Below are 21965 nucleotides of genomic sequence, written 5' to 3'. Positions count from 1 at the left end.
AAGCACTCCCGAGTACCTCAATGAAACTTTAGTTGGTATAGAGGAGGAAAGATTTCACACATGCATGTAAATGAAACTTGCAAAATATGTGATTTGGAATTATATGAGAATGGAAATATATTGATAAACTATGCACATACGAACAAATAATCAGTTGTCTGACATCTGCAAGAATAAAAACTTGGTACATAGAAGATCTATATCATATATAAAAGAAAGCTCAGGTACTTGGTTAATTAATCAACAAGAAGAAGAGGATGAAAGATAACCAAGGAATTCCAATTTCTGATGAAGCCTCTGCATTTCTGGGCCATCCATCACAAGCCATGCTTCAATTCCTCCATCAGATTTCACAGAATCAAGCAAAGTAATCACATTTTTGATACACGAACCACCAGTGCTCACCCAAACAGGATTCCCCCATCCAAAATCTGCATCATGAAATGGAAATCTACAGTAACTGCTGAATCTGAAAAGCTCGATATCCTCAAAACCCAAGAATTTACTGATCTCCACGAAGTTCTCCTTCGCAAGATGACAACCATTTTGACCCAACAACTCTGCCGTATAGCCTGTGTCTATCTTCCTGAATGCATCTCTCAGCTTTTGCACTAACTCAATCCAATCCGTTTGATCATCAACTGTGGCAACCGCCTTTGTCATTTGAAAAAGATTACCGAAAGAACATTCCGACAAGAATTGAATCCTTCCCCTTAAGTTAACAGGGTGAAAAGCGACAGATTTTCGAGGTTTCTCGACCCCTTTTGCCACCATGCAATGATACCACAGAAAACCAGATAGAACCTCGACCCTCGTAGGTTTTACTATGGAGGAGTTTTTTATAACTTTCTGTTTCAATTCATCTATTTCAGATGCAGTGAAAAGAAATCTCTTCGTGACGTACTTCACAACGGGTGGCTGCACCGATAGGTTTCTCGAATTTGGCTTGAAATCAGGAGCGTTTCTTGGTGGGAATAGCGTTGCTGCGTTGTACACAGGAGTCTTTAAATCGCTTTGACCCCCACAAGAAATGGCAGCCCATGACTTGATAAATGAACCAAGTGTAAAACCATCAGAAATCCTATGTGAAATGCATGTCCCAATAGAAAATCCACCACACCTGAAGAAACTAACTTGAATTGCTAATTGCTCTTCACAACTTGATATGGTTCCACTGGATTCGAATGGAACAAGCTTGTCTAGTATATCATTTTCAGGGGCATTCGGTCAACTCAAAAATCGAGCCATTGACGTATGCTTCTATGTATAAAATCCCTTCATCGTTGCAACGAACTGAAGCCTGGTCACTCATCCTTCCAGCCAGTGGATAAAAATGGACTAAAGAATCCGACAAAGAAGTCCTTAGCCGGCTCGATATTTCGGATTGGGTGGTGTTCTTGTTGTCGTGGAAAGAGTAGTAAAGAATCAGAGCTATATAGGTATTTGGAATTCTTTCATCAATGAAAGAGAGATTGTAATCTTGAAGATGAAGTCGGGTTGGAGAAGAAGGCTTGATGAACTCTTTACAAACGATGTCAATCTTCATTTTCAATATTGGAAGAAGTGAAAAATTCATCGAGAGATCCAGATTACTCCAATATTTTACCAAATACAAGTGATCGTACTACAAGAAATTAATTATTAATGCTACCAGCACCTTATTGGATCTCAGTAATATTCACAGGAAAAAGAATCCAATACCTTGTACATTAATGACAAAAGCTTAGGACCACAGCATGTCAGATAAACCGTGCAAAATGAAACATATATTAATTTTTTTTTATAAAAAAGTTGACGATTCACATTTCGAAATACAAATGCGGTTCATGGGTGTCATTTTTCATATGCAAACAACGACATAATTACGAAAACAAATGATCAATATCTCGACTATATCATAAGCAAAAAATATCACAATCTTGAAGGGAAAAATCTAAACCCACTATCTCTAAAGTCGATTCCTGCCATTTCAAAATAAAGCTAACTTGCTTCAATCAAGATATAAACCACGGCAGATTAACGATATACATATGTGCATATACTCTTGATTATACACATGAATCCAAGATCTGGACATCACAGAACGTAGACCAGTTATAGAGATCGCGTAGCAAGTTTTGATGCAAAAAAAGATGGTTGTTGCTCTATCCAGTCTCCTCGTCTACGAGCACTAAATCGTCCTTAAACAATTGTTTGGACATTTACAATTAATCAAAGTAAGCATATCGATATGTGACATTTTTTAACTAAACTTGGCAAGAATTAGCAAAATTTTAACCAACTTGTGACAAGGAAACAAACAAGAGAGAACACTCAGGCACTCCAGAATTTCAGAAAACATGTCCTGATATCGATCTGAGTAAAACCATTTTGCACAAGGCATTTTGATCTGTCTAAGATAATAAGATTATACCATCATGAAGTTCCGAAATATACATTTCACCATAAATCAAGAACTTGAGAACCATAAAGCTTTCATATGACTGTAGGAGTCATTCCACCAACACTCAATGAACAACAAAAGCCTTCCTGGTGCGAATAATCAGTACTGCTACCAAATTGGATACTTTCGCGAAGTTTTCTATTACAGTTAGCAATATGCTTTCAGGTTGTTTTATAGTATTATGTATTGCAGGTCAACAGTAGGGTAGATCCACATCAAAATCCTCCCAGTTATCATCTTCAGGATCGTCCTTCTTCTTTGGAACCTCAGCTTTGTCCTCTCTTGATGCCTTGGACCATAGTTGCCTGGTTACCAAGAAAAGATGTTTTAATATTCAGTAAATGAATGAGAAGTAAAGTAGATATCATATGAATTAAGTGTTAAAGTCAATGATAACAAATCAAGCATTTGGACTGTGGTCGGCCTGGTTACCAAGAAATGATGTTTTAATATCCAGTAAATGAATGAGAAGTAAAGTAGATATAATATGAATTAAGCGTTTAAGTTAATTATCACAAATCAACCATAACTCTTACAAAGGTTGAAAGCACTGGAACACCTTAAAAAATATCAATAGTTGAGTCCATTTCGGCATGCGATTTGGTTTACCAACCAATCTACAGTATCCCAGAAAACAAAACCCGATACATTCCTTTGTCTGGTTTGAGACAGGACAAAGCCTAGGAAAAAATAAGTACCAAGTAAGCAGCAATAATCCAAGCATAGATGGTAAACTCAGTGAGAGCTCAATATTAAACCAAGTTAGAAGTTTATTAGAACCATTGAGCAGCTAGTGGCATACTTGGCTCAAACACTTTTAATGAAAGCCAAAACCAAGTGTTTTAACAATGATCCAAACATGTGTCTCAATTCTTTAATGAGCACAAGATTGTTTAAGCCATCATTTTGAGCCCAAAATAAAAGTAACAAGTTAGGAAATCTCGTCCTTCAACAACAATAGCTTCACAAGGTGGAGCAAGGGATGGCCAGACTCCTACTAGCCTTCTACCCCCATTAAAAACTTTTGCTTCAATTAAAAGTATGTGGTTTCTCTTATAAAATTCATGTAGATTTATTTTTGCTGTCTGTTTAAAACAGCCCCTGGTTCTGAGTTTTGGGTTAGTCCGCTAAAAGAACATCACAATACATGAATGCATGAGTATCTTGTTTCAGTGACAATAAACAATTTAGAACCTCTAGTCACCATAATTAAGATAAGTCAGCTGTTATTTGAGCTTTTTCGGTGCTCATCATATTTTCACATCCCTGGCTCCACAACTTGCTGAAGTGAACCATTTTCTTCACACGTCAATCCTTAAAATCAGCAATCAACACAACAAACCCGTCAATCAGCAAATAAATTGCACATATATGCATCACTTCACTGCCATCTTGTTCTCCAATAATCAGATAGAAAAACGGACCTTTTTCTGTTACGCCTGGCGGCACGCCTGGCGGCCGCCCTGGCCTTTCTCTTCCTCTTCTTTTGAGTGCTTTCAAAAAAGCTTCTCCGCTTAGATTCTCCTATAACACCCGCCTTAAGGACCTCCCTATGAAACCTATCGATCAGACTCTCTCCAGGCTCACCACTACGTGCTATCACCTGAACATTATAGGCCGAGTTAAAGAACAGGGTATTTGCGAATTCAAGTGCAGGAAAAGCAACGTATAAAGGACCGGGATTGTTTAAATGCTGAAAATGGAATTCTTTATCTTCTTGGTACTGGGTTTTGAGGGGATGCTTTAGCAGTGTTGTGTGGATCAAGAACTGAGTTTTGGGTTGGAGAGATAGCGGGGGCGGCATGTGTTTTGATGGGTGGAGTGTTAGTAGTCGGGGGGATGGAGATGGGGATGTTTGCGTGGGGAGTGTGGTTGGGGGGAAGAAGAAGTTGGTGGAATGAAGTTTGGAGATCGCCATTGATGTTTGCTTAATGGGCGGAAACTGGAAAGGGACCGAGGTTTTTGGAAATTATTTTTTATTGAGAATTTATTATTATTATAATAAAATAAATAAGGTCTCGACTTTGATCGTAATAGCACACAGGCGCCCCCTAAACTTCTATTATCATCAGCAAGGCTTTTACCTTTACTAAATTCCCAGTAGACACCGGAACATGGCGGCGGCGGTCGTTGCCGAAACTCGAAAGCTCCCGCGGCCGGGTCGCGGTGGAGTAATAGCTCATGGACTATCAGAAGAAGAGGCCCGCGTCAAAGCAATCGCTGAAATAGTGTCCACCATGGTCGACCTCTCTCGCAAGGGCGAAAACGTCGACCTTAACGCCGTGAAGTCTGCCGTATGCCGTAGGTATGGCCTCTCTAAGGCTCCAAAGCTGGTAGAAATGATCGCGGCGTTACCAGAATCAGAAAAGGAAATGCTTCTGCCCAAATTGAAGGCGAAGCCGGTTCGAACGGCGTCGGGAATTGCTGTCGTCGCTGTTATGTCGAAGCCTCATCGCTGCCCGCACTATTGCGACGACGGGTAATATTTGTGTATATTGCCCCGGTGGCCCTGATTCGGATTTCGAATACAGTACGCAGAGTTACACTGGATATGAGCCCACTAGCATGAGAGCTATAAGGGCGAGGTAAGGTTATTTAATGTTTATTTTTTGGGGTGTGCTTACAGTTTTAGATGGCTATACCGAAGTTATTTCTGTGAATGTTCAAAGTTTTGTCTAGGAGGTTTTTTCGTGTGGCGTGGATAGATTTTTCTGATTATTTTTTCTCTGGTGGTCATAGATATGAGCCTTATGTCCAGGCAAGAAGTAGGATAGATCAACTTAAGAGGTTGGGCCACAGTGTTGATAAGGTAACTTGGTTTTTATTTATCAACAACCTAAAGTTATTTCACCTGGTTAAAAAATTTCATTATTTCATATTTTTATTTATGTTTCTTACGCAGGTTGAATTTATTTTGATGGGTGGTACATTTATGTCGTTGCCAGCAGATTACCGTGACTTTTTTATAAGGAATCTACACGATGCTCTATCAGGGCACACTTCTTCCAATGTTGAAGAAGCAGTTTCCTACTCCGAGCACAGTTCCACAAAGTGTATTGGAATGACTATAGAAACGTAATTTGCAAACTATTTTCTTCTTTCCTTCTCTTCTTAAGCCAAGTCCTTGTAGTTTGCCCTTGTGATATATTTGTTATTGGCGAATGTGGTTTTCTTGTGTTCAGTTACTGGGGGTGCTTTGAAAACATGGCGTAAATGTTTGCATTGATTCTCACTTTCCGAAACCCCATATGTTTATATGTTATCAGGTTATTTTTCCGCACATTCGGATAATAAGAACTAGAGATTCAGTGTATTTTTAGTTGTCCTGCTTTTGGGGTAGATTTGACATCTGCTATTAGAAGTTTATATTTCGAATATGCTTAAGAATTTTCATCATCTAGATTTTAGAACGTCATGACTTTTGTGCTCTCTCTTTAATAAGACTTGGTTTTCGTTTTCGTTTTCGTTTTCGTTTTGTTGCTAGTTTCCAGGACATCCACGCGCCTCAGTTCACCTATAGAAACCATGAGCACCGAATGAACCTTATTTTTAAACTATTTTTGTCATTATTTAATTTTTGTGATTTTGATATTAGTCGACCAGATCAATTTGCAACCAATAACTCACTGTGATTTATTTAAAAAAATAGAAGGCCAGACTACTGCCTTGGACCACATTTGAGGCAGATGCTGTCATATGGCTGTACAAGACTGGAGATTGGTGTACAGAGTACATATGAAGATGTTGCCCGTGACACCAATAGGGGCCATACTGTTGCAGCTGTGGCTGATTGCTTTTGCTTGGCTAAGGATGCTGGTTTTAAGGTGTTCCTCTAAATTAAATTAAGTCATGTCTAATTACTTGTGTTCTATCCGCATAATTTTTACTTTCTATCTTTCGAGACCATTTCTGGCTGTGTTGCTTGTGTATAAGATGTGTCAGACTTGTTGACATAGTATCATGTCATAATTCTGTGGACTCAGTCTTGATAGATTGTTTTTTGTCCTAGGAGAGCTTGAAAATGCCATTCTGAATTGATTTGTGCATTATATAAATTCCATTCACAAGCATCTCTGCTTTATAGCTTAAAAAAGGCAGATCTTATAAGCTTATCGAATGAATGAAAACCTATCAAGCCTAGACATGTGGTATTATCAGTATCCAGAATGTATGTTATCTTACTGTATTGAGAAAATAAGTCCTAATTTATTATTACTGTATCACTATTATTTTGGTGATCTTATGGCTTTGGTGCCACTGTGTACTTAGGGCTAGCACAATTGAAGTCACGGATCACATGCAATGTGGTGTTCTTTCTCACAAATGGTTTAACCCCTCTCGAGTAATTTCATCAGTTCCATGTCTTTTGTCCTGAAATAGTTCTACTGATTTCTATGACTCAATGGTGTCAAGTATCTGCCTATCTGGTAGTTCGCCTTCTAAGCTCCAGAATTTGATTTTTGTCAATGAATTCTCCTTCCATATTTGTAGGTAGTTGCTCATATGATGCCTGATCTTCCAAATGTTGGGGTTGAGAGAGACATGGAAAGTTTTAGAGAGTTCTTTGATAGCCCGTCCTTCAGGGCCGATGGGCTTAAAATTTATCCCACTCTAGTTATTCGCGGGACTGGTCTTTATGAGCTTTGGAAAACTGGCAGGTATGGTCGATGAAAAGGTTTTCTTTTGACATAATTGCAGGTCCTGGAAAAAATTGTTTCTTCAAAAAAAAAAAAAAAATTGCTAATCATGGTTGTACATTATCTGGTCAAATACAGGTACAGAAACTATCCACCTGAACAGCTTGTAGACATTGTAGCCCGAATCCTAGCATTGGTTCCTCCCTGGACTCGTGTATATAGAGTTCAAAGAGATATTCCCATGCCCCTAGTTACTTCAGGGGTCGAGAAGGGTAATCTTCGGGAGCTAGCTTTAGCTCGAATGGATGATTTGGGCTTGAAATGTCGAGATGTTCGGACACGTGAAGCTGGAATCCAGGCTAGTGAACATTGTTTTCCCCTTTTGTTTGAGCATGATTTTATGCATTTGTAGCAAGCTCAATTTGTAATATAAATTTAGGATATTCATCACAAGATAAAGCCAGAAGAAGTTGAATTAGTCCGCAGGGATTACACTGCAAATGGGGGTTGGGAAACTTTTATTTCATATGAAGATACACGCCAGGTGCGTCAACTTTCATGCTTCTTTCTTCTCCTGATAAGTTCGTTGCTTTTTATGTCCGGACATGTTCGATGGTGTGTTTCCTCACTGTATTATCAGTTTATGTATATGTAATCTAGCATCTCTGACCAAATTCACAGTGCCGATACTTGGTATCTTATATTTCTCACTCTTCATTTCAAGAACTTTACATAAATGGGTATATAATTGTATTTTTTTCAATCATCATTCTATAAATTGTTTGAATCTGTTGCAATCACACGTCATTTCCATAACGTCTGAGCAACTTGTTGGTTATGCATATTATCAGATTTGAAATTTGGATTGGTGGTCAGATGGGATGTGTTTCTAAATGGCTTGGCTCTTTTACGTTGCGGCACTGAAATCTTGTGTTTACATGACATCGGTTTAAGGAATCAAAATGTTGTATAGTTATCAATTGCCCTTTGTTTCCTTTCCATTTGTTGTTATTTTTATTTGCGGTCTGTATAAAAACCGTTCAAGCATGGGAGTTATGAGCTTGTTTGTTTGGTTATATTGGATATTTTTAATTTTTTATAATATTATTAGGAACCTGTATAGAACCAGCATGATTAGCTACGAACATTGTATGTTGCGCCACTGAAATCTCGTGTTTTCATTAAATTGAATCAAGGAATCAAATGTTATCAAGCTATCAATTTCCCTTTTTTCCTCTCTATACTATTGTTATTTTTATTTGCAATCTGTATTAAAACCGTTGAAGCATGCCAGTTAAGAGCTTGTTTGTTTGGTTTTATGGGATATTTTTATTTTTTCACAACCTTATTGGGAACCTGTATAAAACCAGCATGGTTAGTTATGAACTTTGTTGTCATATTACATGCAATTTTTTTTATATTATAGAATTAATCTTCCCCTACATTTTTGGTTCCTGATATCAGGACATACTCGTTGGGTTGCTACGGTTGCGTAAATGTGGACGGAACGTAACTTGCCCGGAGCTCATGGGGAAGTGTTCTATTGTCCGTGAGTTACATGTTTATGGGACTGCAGTTCCTGTACATGCGCGAGATGCCGATAAACTGCAACACCAGGGTTATGGTACATTACTCATGGAGGAAGCCGAACGGATTGCTCTTAGAGAGCACAGATCGACGAAAATAGCTGTCATCTCTGGTGTTGGAACGCGACATTACTATAGAAAGTTGGGGTATGAACTTGAAGGACCTTACATGGTGAAATTTCTAACTTGATGTACATAACTCGCCAGCGACATTAATCTGTGGGTTGGAAGTATAATTTGGGTTATGTTGCTTGTTTCCAAACTACAGCTGCTCTCTTTGAAGCCATATTTAAAGTTTTTATGTTCTGGAATCTAGTTTGAGTGTAGCTCTGTTATGGTCATTCCATAGCGATGAAAAGGGCAATTTTGCTTGTGTGAATTTAAAATTCTATAAACTTAGGAATGGTGATGAAATGTTACAGAGTTTTTGTGTATTTAGATCTACTGTTTTTGTGTATTTGGAGTTGAGATAGATCCAAGTCACAATTTTAACGTGATATCAGAGTCAAATTTCACCGTTATGTGTTGAACATGATTGTGTTCTACTGTTATGTGTTTGACTGCTCATAACATGATATCAGAATCCAAATTTCATCGATATATATTAGATTATCTATAGTTAGATTATATGTTCTGCTGTATTTTTGTATATGCACAATTGAAGTACAAAGGATACGTTCTTCTCAGGTGAAGGAAGAAATTTAGCAACTATATTTTAAATTATTTGAAGCATCAAATTATATATAACAATAAAAAATGGAATTAATTTTACATTAATCAAGCAAACTTATTCTCGAGCTTATGTTATATATCCATATTCTTTTATGAGAAGTATCGTTAAAAGTCGCATAAATTTTTATTTGTAAGACAGGTCGACTATGTTTATATTTACAATAAAAATAATAATATTTTTTCGTTAATGATCTAAAATAGTAGATTTATATTAAAAAACTGACCAATGAAACCGTATTTGGAGAGCAAATTAATAAATCAAGATTGTCCGCCGGGGAAGCCACCCGCCATCTTCAAAGACGGGAGAAGATACAGTGTCGGAAAAGAAACCTCTGAATTCCGACGATAAATAGCAGACAATTTAACTGGGACAGAAAAAGCCTAATGGAATAAATGGAGGATCCCGAAAAGGACCCGTAGCAGTACTCTCCTTTTAAAACCAGCGATGGATAATTCCATCAATTCAATGGACCAAACCCGAATTGACGGCTCAACACATAAATACATACAGGGGAGGGGGTGTCTGTGTAAGAGCTTCGATGAAGGATACAAACAGCAATTCATTTAAACTGTTTCTGTAAACTAAGAATATACCAGGTTATTGAAGTAAAATATAAGGCAAAGAAAGCCAACTGACACGACTGGCATAAGATACAGGGAAGAGAGTTAAAAACAAATCAAGGGATCAACTCTTTCTACATCATTTCTGCAAGGCCAGCTTCACAAATGAGGAGTCGTCCTCCTTTTTAGTTTCTTGTTCACCACGTATGCTTGTCTCATATTCTATATCATCACGATCGGTTCTTATGATCAAGCTGGATGTAGCAGTCATGTGTGACGAAGGCTCCTCGATATCAGATATATCATTTTCTTCATGTCCAAGTGAATGAGTAGAGTGCCCAGTAGTTTTGAAACGTTGAAGTGTGGCACCTGTCGGGTGAAATGGAGATCCCATCAAAGATATGGGGCTTGCGTCACCTAGAGTTCGAGTAGGAGACCTTCCTTCTTGCCCTCTGGTCTTCTTTTTCACAGCCATATGCCACTTCTTGAGGGCCTTTGATGTTTGTTCATCAAAGATTGATTTCTTCATATTTGAACCCATCTGTGTATGTATGGCAATAAAATTGCCGATCAGTAAAGAGTAGAAAAGCTCAAGGGCGAACCCAAAATTTCGTTCAAGGGGAGCGATGCCATTGATTTTAGAGAGGAAATTAATTTTTAAATTTCAACTTTTTGGTCGTTTCATAGGGCTGATCGCCACCCTCATTCCGCCCCTAAATAAGCTCAGAAATATCAGTATGTTTCTTGTGAGGTACCTGAGCAATAAGGGCATAGAGTGGAAGTGTAATATAGCTGCATAAGCATAAAACAAAAACCCTGCAATATCATAACAAGATCTAATCAGAAAAAAAGGCGTTTCTTGTTCCAAATGCTAAATCTCGTATCTCATATATCATATCATATAATTCAAATGTGCCACAAATGATGCTGGATACGACTTACCCCAAAGCAATTTTGACAACTAGAAGGTTGATATTATCATGGAAGCAAGAATCTATTCCGTATTCGTACTGCACAAGACAAAATTCCTTTCATTAATTATGTTGTGCGGGATAATCTGGTGTTCAATGTACTAATTAGAAGAGAATCGTTACCCAAATCCAGAAGAAGTATGTTATTTGGAATGCATTCTGCACGGATGATTAAATTGATTAGCTCGTTTATTTGCCTAATAAGATATGGATGGCAGGGATAAATCCAAATGAACAAACAAATGGTACACGGATAATTTTCAAAATTATCATACCCCTTAAACTTAGTTAAAGCATTCCCACTAAAATTTTGGCCAGTATTTGAAACATCAGCGACGACAACAATTGAGATATTTTTCTGAATGACTATAACCCATTCTCGATCAATTTCTTTTTCCCTTTTACCAATCAATATGGTGTCCGAACACAAGGTTCACCATCCATCAGAAATATAAGCCATTATAAACCGTGATAACAATGAGTTGCAAGTCGATATACTTGTATAACAGAATTTAGATGAACCACCACATTGAAGTTAGACACGGGTAAAACATTGAGTTAGGCTATTCTCAGTATCTCTTACCTGAAAAAAAGAATGTTACCTGAAACAAAGAAAAGTGTATAAGATGCAACACCAACTGAGGCCGACCAAACCAGAAATATTTATCTGACCCTTGCACAAGAGGCATGCCCTGGACTACTGCGTGTCTATCTGTTATATCGAGGGCCATCCTAGTCAAAATAGCTTGTAGCTTCGTGCCAACAGCTAAGATTATCTGGAAAACAACATATGTTATGTTTCTTGTTCGTGTACCTAGAATTTGTTTTTACAATGAAGGGATCTTACAATAAGAGGAATTAAGGATGCCCAAAACAGTGCCCTCCAACCTGACAAAGTACAAGAGTAAAATATAAAGGCTTAACAAATAACAATATTGTCGGGTTCATATTGATGGAAATACTGCTGCAAATATTTCATTAGAGGACATAATATTGCAATGATTGAACAGTAACTTACCACTAACATTTAGGAGCAAGAATATGACAAATGATCCCCAAAGTACTGGACTGCCATCCAAAAATCATATAAACATGGCAGGAAGAAGAGAGTAAAATCAGCAACTTAAATTTGGCTTTGATTGAACAAAGAGTCGATTGGTCTAAAAAATCAAAGAAACAAATGATCCACACAATAAAGGATTGCCATCTGAAAATCACATAAAAAAAGTGGGAAAAATGTAAAATTAGCGATTTTGATTTGGGCGTGATTGAAGGAGTCTATAGGTCCAAAAATTCAAAGAAAACTAAGAATTTAGTCTATCATAGGTACCTTACTCCCACAACAATCTTAAAGTCATCCTCCAGTGACCTTTTGATATACTTTTGGAAGTTAAATTTGCTTCCTGGTGCCAAATGAACCTAAAAGGTGAAAAGGTAAATCCATAGTTAAAAGAGAAAAGAAGGAAATATAACTCATATAAAGGATATAAAAATAACTCACAGTAATGAAGCCATTGCGAAGGGTCAAGTAGTCAGATTTGCCAACAGACCTAAAAAATTGACGACAAAAGCATCCCTGCATGAAAAAGATAAAATCACCAGGGTAGTGAGTATATGGATAGCAGCCTCAAAGCAACAAATATGAAAAATTGTTACATATGATTACCCATCCTTGTAACAGATATAACCACGTCAGTTTACGCAAAAATATCAAAGAAGAATCAAGTAGACTGAAATGGCTCACAATATAAAAGAAAAATGGTATTCTGGTCCAGAAACTGGAGTGTGCCATCACAAAAGATGTCTCGTGAGAAAGCCTGAACCTTGAAGGATCTGCCAGTTCCACAATTAAAGTTCTAATCTGTTAAGACTTAAGACCTTGTCTGTGGAGCGTTAAGGTAAAGACAAAATATTGAGTTATGTTATGGATATAACAATGTAACTGATGCACTGAACATACCATTTGAAAATTCGTAATCATGAGATAAAGTTTCCTGCTCCCATTGTTTCCAGCCACGAATCTGGAAAGCATAATTTATTTGATATTTCTAACATAAATAAAGAAAATGACTACACTAATAGTAATTTATTTAGTGGTGGGAAGTACATCCCATTGATTTTTTGTTCATCATCACAGCCAAAATGATATCAAATGAGTTACAGAAGTGGATAAATGGTATTGGCAAACAAATAGTTTACGATGGTGATATGTAAAGCTCAAAATATAACTTCCACCAAAGTGTTAAATGGAATTTTCTTATGGAGAAATGATTTTAAGAATACAAAAGTATATCTTGGTGGTCAGATAGGAGATTCAAACTACTAAAACTAGAGATGAATAAAACAACAAGACCCGAAGGTACTGAAGAAAGGTTTCTGGAAAAAGACGTAGTTAAAGTGACTGACATATTGCCTCGTGTATTCTCAAAATTTCATTTTTCATAGACGGGATGAAATATATAAAAGCAAATAAATGATTACAGCAATTAGAATCACCTTAAGTCTTCCGAGTGCCATTGTTACAGCACTGTAAGTCACATGCAAGACTGCTAAAAAGAATATCAGGATGTGTATCTGATGCAGTCCATCAACTGATATAAGCGAGACATGCCCCTTATTAAAAAGCAAAACCAGATTAGAATGATGTAAACTGAAGTGTAAAGTCGTATAATGTTGAATCATTAGGAAAAAAAATTTCCTCCTTGAGAGAACATGAAATAGTGCAGGCTAAAAAATATTAGCTAGATCGCAAAGACATAATCAGGATTGATTTGATGCTCTGGCTGGGGGATCCATGGAAGTTTTAATATTATTAGCTATTGCTAGAGTTTAAACCATACTCATCAAGACAGATGCTTAAAAAGGCCACCTTTCGTGCTGAAATTTATGGTATATATAAATTTTATGCCTCGTCTCCTCCTAATACATACTAGACTTTCAATTTTAATACAGCTTTGAATGTTTGTCTACATCTTTTCAAGAAGAGAAAATGTGAAACATTTTCCTTTGAATGCAGGATACATTGCCAATCTGTGGAGTTCATGTATGTTTTTTTGGTTGGCATTAATGTGAAGTTTTCACATAATATGTTGGAAAGCTAATGTCCACAGTTGCTAACACATTTGGTTGGTTCAGGTGTTTTAATTCGATTTTTAATAGTTGTCGACCAGAGTATTTTGATGATTGAACATTATGATAATTTTGACTTTGATAGAAACTCAGTTCCATTTTTGTTCTATGAATAATGGGTTTGTCGTTTCTTACACTTGGATTTAGATTATTAAATTTAACGATTGTCTTGTTGACAATGAGGAGATGAATGTGAAGTTGAATCAACTATCCAGTCGATGCGGTTTATTTCAATTCTAAGATGTTTAAAATTCGAAGGTTCTTTATTATCTTGTTGAGAACGAGGACATGAATGTGAAGTTGATTCGACTATCCAGTTGATGTGGTTTACTTCAATTCTAAGTTGGTAAAAATCGAGGGTTTTTTAGGTTAATCAAAGTCATCAGTCAAGTCTTAGATTGAACAGAGTCGAATTTAGGTTCAAACATACCAGGTTTAGTTCGAGCTCAATAAGTTAAATTTTACAATCTTTGAGCAAGCTCAAACATGTTTAATTACATTCAAACTTCAAATTAACACTAAAATAATGCTTGTATTTAGTTCGATCTGATTTTTTCACAATAATTGTGAATAGAGATATATATTACAAATGTATAAGCAATTCAAAGATATGAGTGCATGCGTGCTCATTGTTAATGATAGATCCTATACAGGAGAAAAAGTCAATGTGAAAGCACAAATGGATATATGGTGACCTTGGCCTGATAGAAAAGTAAATAATTACCTCCTTGCAAGAAGGCTCCTTTTTCCCAGCTAAGACTCTACGCTCATAAGACAAAAGCCTGCGATGGTTTCCTTCCTTGTTTTCATTTTGGTAACCCGCAGGACAAGGCAGCATGGTGTCAGCAACATTGATAGGTATGCAGATGTCAGCAATATAATACTGGGAGAACACTAGGATTAGGGAGATGAAACCAAGTATCATCAACTCTGCCAAACAAAAAAATTTCAGAATCTAAATCAAGGACATTTCATTGGAAAAAAGATAATAAGATCAGATGAGATTTAAACAAAAACTCACCGGCTTTGACCTTCTCCAATGCCTCATAAAGAGCTTTCTTGTGCCTCTCCGTTAACCACTGCAGAACTTTCAGAATATCAAGTGGAGGAACGCAATTCACTCATACACGCCAGTAAAGCATGATTTAAATTGTAGTAGGATGAATAAAGAAAAATATTACAACTGAAATGGAGTTAATAAATGCTACAACGACCTAACAAGAGGACCCCAACTATTGAAATCACATAAAAGCGAACAAACGAAAGCAAGATGGACAACTCATAAAAGCCAAACAAAAGGATATAAGAACTATCTCAATTTCACATATTTAACTCGATTCCTTAAAGAATGTCTACCGAGACTTAAATATCAATTAGTATCACGCAGGAAGTTAAAAAATAAAGGACGTCACAAGGTCATGATGTGAGAAGAGGACTATGTTGATGACATGCAAGTAACAAACTTTTACCAAGATGAACAAAATAGATTAAAGATTGTGAATAGTAGATGATGAAAACCTCAGACCCTTTCACCAAATTATCTATATCAACAGTTAGAATAAGAATCCTGACAAAGAAAGAATATCAACTTATCAAATAATTGGTTGATAAGGCCAGAATCCATGAACTTAGGAATGATTCAAGGAAAAAATATGGAAAAAAAATCAGGATCTAAAGCAATAGAAAACAAGTATTAACCATAAAAGAGATGACACATGGAAAAACAAACAAACATACAAAATTTCACAAAGAAAGAGCAGGAAAATACTTTGGCATCCAAAATGTGAATGACAAAAGGACGGAATGTTCTAGGCAACAGCAAAGGTGCTAACTAATTTAATACCGTTCCAACTTTGTGGATTATCTTCTCCAAGGCAATAGAGATGAGTATAATCACAGCACAAACACCAGCAACAGCCCACGTTGATGTCTGATCAAGATTTCTTGCTGAGCCTTCTTTGGCTCCTCCACCAGCCATATATATTTGCAGAGGGACTAGGGACTGAGAATGCCCTTTTGACAGTAAACACTTTCTGCACAGAATAAGCATATCTGAGGGCAGGATATTTGGAGCTGAAGAAGCATAAGCTGCTAGTTGTCCAAAATTTTCAGAGAGCGGTTATATTCTAAACTGATGTCTTAAATACCAGTATACCTCAATCATCTGTATAATGTCAGTGCATGATTTTTTGTAAAGATAAATAATTGTTTTTGAATTTCTTACGCTGCAATGGAAATATATTCAATGCCACATCTATTAGAGAAATAGCAGCAAATGAACTTTCTTCCGTCGAAGAATTGGTCAAGTGTCAGAAGTCTACAGCCTTTCGAAACAATGCAGCTTCTCGTTACTTGATTTGACTGAATACCTAATGGCAGGGTGTCTTGATATTATCCTGCATTGGAAAAATAACATGATAATATAAGATATAGTTTCGGGTATGACTAACAAAAAATATCAGCATGGAATGAAAATCTCAACTGGGCTCACCCTTGCCATTCAGTATACTTGACATTTTGTCATTGTACTAAAATTCAACAGTTTCAATCTGGACTAGCATAACATGTCAAATTTAAGATTCAATGATTCTATATCAAATTACAGGGAGAAAAAGCGTTGCAAGAAAAATCACAATCTGTCGTTAGCGAAAGCTACAGAATGTCGACTTTGTGAAGGTTAGGAGACATTAGTTCGAGCTTTTTGCTAAACCAGCACTCTTAAAACAAATATTTTAATCTAATGCTAATCTTGAAAATAATCACCACTTTAACATCCTCTACCACCCAACCTTTTCCCTCTCTCACCAAAACTTTGTCCAATCTCCCTGGTTTGCAAAAACCCTAAAATATTCAAAAATACTTATTATATTCCTGTGCTAAAAAATGCAGATCGCCTTCATATATTGCGTACACTTAAAAAAAGGACCAGAGAAAACTCTTATTAATTAATAAAACTATCAATTCAACAATGAATATTTAAAATAGTAGATTCTAAATCCGAAAGGTGAAATTTGGTGATAGAAGGTAAATGAACCAGATTTAAGTTGTATGAACCGTGAACAATGGACATAATTCTTATAAATCATTGATATCAACCAGGAATTTTTATAAAAAGAAATAAATTTTTTAATATTAATAAATTCAAAAACTGCAACTGAAGGATAAGACATCCTTCTAACTGGATTTACAGAAAACAGGTTGATAGCACAATTTTGGGCACCTCATCCAGAAATTTTTCTATTTTCAATTTTAAGTAAACCTTTAAGATTTCCTTTGTGATCCATCAAAAAGGTTAAATTTATAATTAGATAAGCTAACCAATGTAATCAGTCGCGCACAGGCAAAGGGGTTCAGTGCACTTATATTCATAGTCCCTGAGCTCTCAGAAATTAAAAATCAAAGCAACATGATGCTGCATGGAGGGTGGGTCATCATTTCTTGAGGTTGAAACAGGAAAAAAGTGCAAAAGAAATGGTGGATCCTTGTGCATTAAACCTGGCTAGTCGGAATGATAAAATGGTAGGGAGAGACAGAGAGGATTTTCAAGAACTTGAACAATTAGAATCTTGGGTTCAATTCAAGATTCAGCCTGTTCTTGGCTTTCCATAATCTCTTAAAACTTTTAGCAACATTGTTAACAATGGCAGAGGCCAAACAGGATGAGAAAGCCAATGGTGTGGTAAATAATATGACATCTTTGTGATCACAAAGTAAAGTTTGGTTGGAAGTTATGTTATTAAGGGGTAATACTACAAAACATTCTCATTTGGCATATATGTAATTCATCCTAGCAGGCACTGGCCTATTATACATCCTTTTACATTACAAATGACATCTCAAATCAAGCTTCGCGACATCTCTTAAGGTCTAGAATTTGAAAATCCACGTAGTATTTCTAAGAAGAAACATCTCTCTTATATAATGCACCTAGCCTAGTCTATATCACACTTTTTACAACTTACTATATATACCACAATTAGACTTCATAACCTTCTGCATCTGCTCACTAAAAGTTCCTATCATTACATGAGATAGGTTGCTATAGTCCACCTTTGTGAGGCTAGCTGAAACTACACTTGAGGTCAATCAAAGTTTTATTAAAAAATCTATTATATAGAATGTGAACATCTGAAAAATAATTTTCCACTTTATTTTAGCATAGTTCCCTCCATGGACTCCAACTGAACCATGATTTGAATGATCCAAGTAATAAGTTGAGTAAGGTCACATTTGTGATTACATCAGAAGTGACCATTAAAATGATGTGGTAATCTTCTGCAAAAAAAATTTTATGTTATCTAACAAAGTAAACCCAAAGCCTAGCAACCCTCTTCTCAAAAACCCACCCTGTCTTGTCAATCAATAAAATATTTAAACCATACAAGTACTTCAAAATTCTAAATGCTGCCAACTTCCCCATGTCAGCATAGATCGCACCTGATACCATTATATAATTCACCTGCATCTTTTACACCATACAATATTCACTACGACAGAGAAACAGCAACAGATATCAAGCAGATGCAGTCTCAGAGTCTCACATACAATGAAAACATACAAGACAGTCATTTCTACATATCAGTAGAGAATCTATCATCAATTAAACTAAATGTGATAGATACAATGCACCATACCAAATCCTTGAACTGACTCTAAAAAAACTGAGTTAGAAGTTTTCTTCGTAACTTAAATTTTTAGAAAAGTAAACATAAAATTTGAATATCTTTACTTGGGTTGGCAAACGCCCCAAGACACAACATTGGACCACCCTTGCCTTTAACTCGTTTAGTGAACCATTTAGATTCCAAAATTGGTTGATATTACCGGAGGATAATTAAAAGGTGACAATTTTTCATGATACCAAATCTCGCAATCTTTTTGTTAAGATTGGAACTTGGACCTAACTCAACCCAAAAACCAGTTCAAGAGGAGGATTGTTCCGGCCTATATATACAACCAAGGTTATTTATCAAACCGACGTATTGTTCCGGCCTATATATACAACCAAGGTTATTTATCAAACCGACGTAGGACAATTAACACTTTTCGTCCAATCATTCACCCACGTTCCCAGCAACCACCACCCCCACCCCTCGATCAACCAAAAATTCTTTCAATTCTGCTGCCGCATAAGACTCGCTGCAGCCACTGACATGATATTGACGATCAGATGATGGGTTCCTATCTACGCCAGAGGTTTTGCTACCAGCGCCAAAAAATTCAGCCGTTGCCTGATTATGGAAAACGCCCGTTGTGGCATATAAACAACATCTTTTCATCCATCATTTCGATTACAAAATAAAAAATAAAAAATTTGCATAGTTGACTGCACTACTCTGTGAAAACCAACTTCAGTGGCATTCCCACGTACTTCCATATCAAAATTCTGAACAAAGATTTCAACAGATCATTAAAATATAGCACAAGAAAGATAGATAGAAATTTACATTCACCGTAGGAAGAGGAAGGAAATCCGGGTGAAAAGGAGTTTCTTTTTTTTTTTCTTTTTGTCCGAACAAGAATGGAAGAAAGAAACGCGGAATGTTTGACTGCTCACGTAATAATATTATCATATCTTTGTCTAGATTTCGTCAATTCCATAGTCGGCTACTTCGGTTTCAACATCCTTAGAATTAATTCTACGGACTTTGTCAAAAGCGTCACAATCAAATTCACATTCCAGCCTGCAAACCCACTTCGATTAGCTGCCTATTACCATTAAAATCGAATCATATCAAGAAATAGACTTCAATTCCATAGTTAAAATCGAACAAGATTACTTATTTTTCGGTTCAAATTTCTAAGCTTGGGAATTGGTAAAGGAATGAAATATTAAATCCACTTTGACTAGTAATAATTTAAGGTAATGAAAAGTATTTGCTTTGAATTATAGATAAAATTCGTTAATGTTTTTTTTCTCCCTGATTTTTTTAAAAAACTAAATTATTTATCATTTTATTATTATTTATTACAATTTGTGATCTTAAATTAACTTATTTTATTGTCTAACTCACCAAAATTTAATGGAATAACTGTCAGTGTAAAATTTCAACTTAACATAAAGACAATATTTTTGTGTTAGGATCAAGTTTCGTAATGTAGATTTCGGACTTGAACCGCTCATATATATATACGTCTGACGAGGTTGAAAGCGAGAAATATAAAATTGACGATATAAAATTCAGTTAGTGAATAATAAATATACAATAAAAAAATAACATAAATACATCATAAACATAATATTACATTAAAAAAGTCAATAAATATTTAAATAATTAAAATACTACTCGTCTACATGTTTTAGAGACAAAAATTTATCAATCTGTAAATATATCATTTTGTTTTATGGATAGCAATAAATATTTTATCAAATCAATTTTAAACATATATCTTCTAGCGTTTATTTCGTAGATCCATTTTAATAATATTTTACCAATTTATCTAAATTCAAACTCACCACCACTTCCTAAATTCAAACTCACCACCACTTTCTGCAACCACCGCCGCCGGCCGACTAGCGACGGTTTGTAAAAAACCGTCGCTACTAGCGACGGTTTGAGACAAACCGTCGCCGATCTCAACAAGATCGGCGACTTTTTTCAAAAACCGTCGCTATTAGCGACGGTTTTTCGTAATCCGTCGGTAATTTTCCGGCAATCATTTCCGAGATGACCTTTTCCGGCATACCATTTCCGCCGGCCGCCGCCACCACTGTCGCCGTCGCGAAGAGGAAGGGCAATTTCGTCTTTTCATCAATAAATTCAAAATTATCCTACACTTAAAAATCTTACCAAACATAATATTATTTTACACCATATATTACAATCCTACCACAATCATTTTCTTTATCATTTACGTACTAATCATTAGTTTATCCTATCCTTCCAACCAAACGCAGCCTTAGTTTATCTTGTGAAGTTCATTGAAGATAAGTCTTCATTAACTTCAACTTTCAATAAGTTTCTTTCTGCTGTGGTACTAATATAATTAACAAAATCTTATAGACAAGTGTTTGAGAATAAATCATTAGTTTTGCCATACGTTGTAGCAATTTTGCATAAATTTTTCATAAAATGATTGAAACACGGTATGAAATGAACAAAACAAGAATAAAAAAGGTATAATAGAATTTGATGATGAAATATGTTTCTTAAATTTAATCGATTAGTGGGAAATATTAAAGAATGTTAGAAGAGAGATTGCAACTATTAAAGCATGAAATATAATATATATATATATATATATATATATATATATATATATATATATATATCAAGTTGATTGACTATATGGATGCATTCCAAGAAAGCAACAAACTTTATCAAGTCATGAAATGAAAAAAAAAGGCTTTCCATTACATAAAAATGGTTCCATGATTATTGTCTTTGAGAAACAAAGATCATCTTCAAAGTTGAAAATATATGGCAAAGTCGTACTTATGCGTTACATTTGGATCCCTCCTCAAATCTTATGGTATTGTTCATACAACCCACATGAGCGATGATATCATTATTCACTCATCACATGACATGTGTGTTAAATAGATAAATCATGTCATTCATTCAACTATGATATATGAATCAATACACGTGTCATATATTGAGTGAAGATTTCAATAAATCAAAATATTGTACACGAGAACTTGGACAACCCCCCACATATTGAAAGCATTAATAAGATTTGGGTCCAATACAAGAATGCTGAAGTACACTGATGCTTATATCATTATCCACTCAAATAGATAAATCATGTCATTCATTCAACCATGATATATGAATCAATACACATGTCATATACTGAGTGAAGATTTCAATAAATCAAAATATCGTACACGAGAACTTGGACAATGATACTGAGTGAAGATTTCAATAAATCAAAATATCGTACACGAGAACTTGGACAATGA

General features: G+C 35.8%; 3 protein-coding genes across 5 annotated transcripts; 1 reads left to right on the top strand and 2 right to left on the bottom strand.

Moving 5' to 3' along the window:
- Positions 1 to 99: 99 nt before the first annotated feature.
- Positions 100 to 4401, bottom strand: LOC140837811 (epi-neemfruitin B synthase L1AT-like). The gene is given in 3 exon segments (XM_073203916.1): positions 100 to 1224; positions 1226 to 2748; positions 3868 to 4401. Coding segments are annotated over 2 exon segments (1335 nt in total). The 5' UTR covers positions 1577 to 2748; positions 3868 to 4401; the 3' UTR covers positions 100 to 240.
- A 43-nt stretch (positions 4402 to 4444) lies between these two features.
- LOC140837790 (elongator complex protein 3) lies at positions 4445 to 9102 on the top strand. Its single transcript, XM_073203902.1, is given in 9 exon segments — positions 4445 to 4908; positions 4910 to 5028; positions 5183 to 5252; positions 5346 to 5518; positions 6093 to 6267; positions 6935 to 7101; positions 7219 to 7438; positions 7520 to 7624; positions 8545 to 9102. Coding segments are annotated over 9 exon segments (1692 nt in total). The 5' UTR covers positions 4445 to 4557; the 3' UTR covers positions 8857 to 9102.
- A 742-nt stretch (positions 9103 to 9844) lies between these two features.
- On the bottom strand, positions 9845 to 19882 carry LOC140837654 (MLO-like protein 10). 3 transcript variants are annotated; one of them, XM_073203783.1, is made up of 17 exons: positions 19507 to 19882; positions 16284 to 16455; positions 15903 to 16088; positions 15081 to 15138; positions 14784 to 14989; positions 13427 to 13543; positions 12891 to 12951; positions 12675 to 12763; positions 12432 to 12506; positions 12261 to 12349; positions 11949 to 11998; positions 11778 to 11818; positions 11533 to 11706; positions 11054 to 11089; positions 10902 to 10969; positions 10715 to 10775; positions 9845 to 10500 (listed from the first exon to the last, which is right to left on the bottom strand). In XM_073203783.1, the coding sequence occupies exons 3-17, from the start codon at positions 16035 to 16037 to the stop codon at positions 10099 to 10101; spliced, it is 1662 nt and encodes a 553-aa protein (XP_073059884.1). In that variant the 5' UTR covers positions 16038 to 16088; positions 16284 to 16455; positions 19507 to 19882; the 3' UTR covers positions 9845 to 10098. The 3 variants fall into 3 exon arrangements, with proteins under 3 accessions (XP_073059884.1, XP_073059870.1, XP_073059877.1); XM_073203769.1 differs by having other exon boundaries at positions 15903 to 16092; positions 19507 to 19881; XM_073203776.1 differs by having other exon boundaries at positions 15903 to 16092; positions 19617 to 19881.
- Positions 19883 to 21965: the final 2083 nt, after the last annotated feature.

Source organism: Primulina eburnea, chromosome 1, assembly GCF_022965805.1.
Source record: "Primulina eburnea isolate SZY01 chromosome 1, ASM2296580v1, whole genome shotgun sequence".
In the NCBI taxonomy this organism is placed as follows: Eukaryota; Viridiplantae; Streptophyta; class Magnoliopsida; order Lamiales; family Gesneriaceae; genus Primulina; species Primulina eburnea.
Note: the sequence above shows the minus strand (reverse complement) of the source record. Positions and strands in the feature narration are given on the sequence as shown.

Coding starts and splice junctions, on each gene's coding strand:
- LOC140837654 (XM_073203783.1), bottom strand. CDS start 16,037: ATGGCTGGTGGAGGAGCCAAAGAAGGCTCAGCAAGAAATCTTGATCAG. Junction 12,952..13,426: donor TGGCACTCGGAAGACTTAAG/GTGATTCTAATT, acceptor TATGCTTTCCAG/ATTCGTGGCTGGAAACAATG. Junction 11,999..12,260: donor AAGATTGTTGTGGGAGTAAG/GTACCTATGATA, acceptor TTTGGATGGCAG/TCCAGTACTTTGGGGATCAT.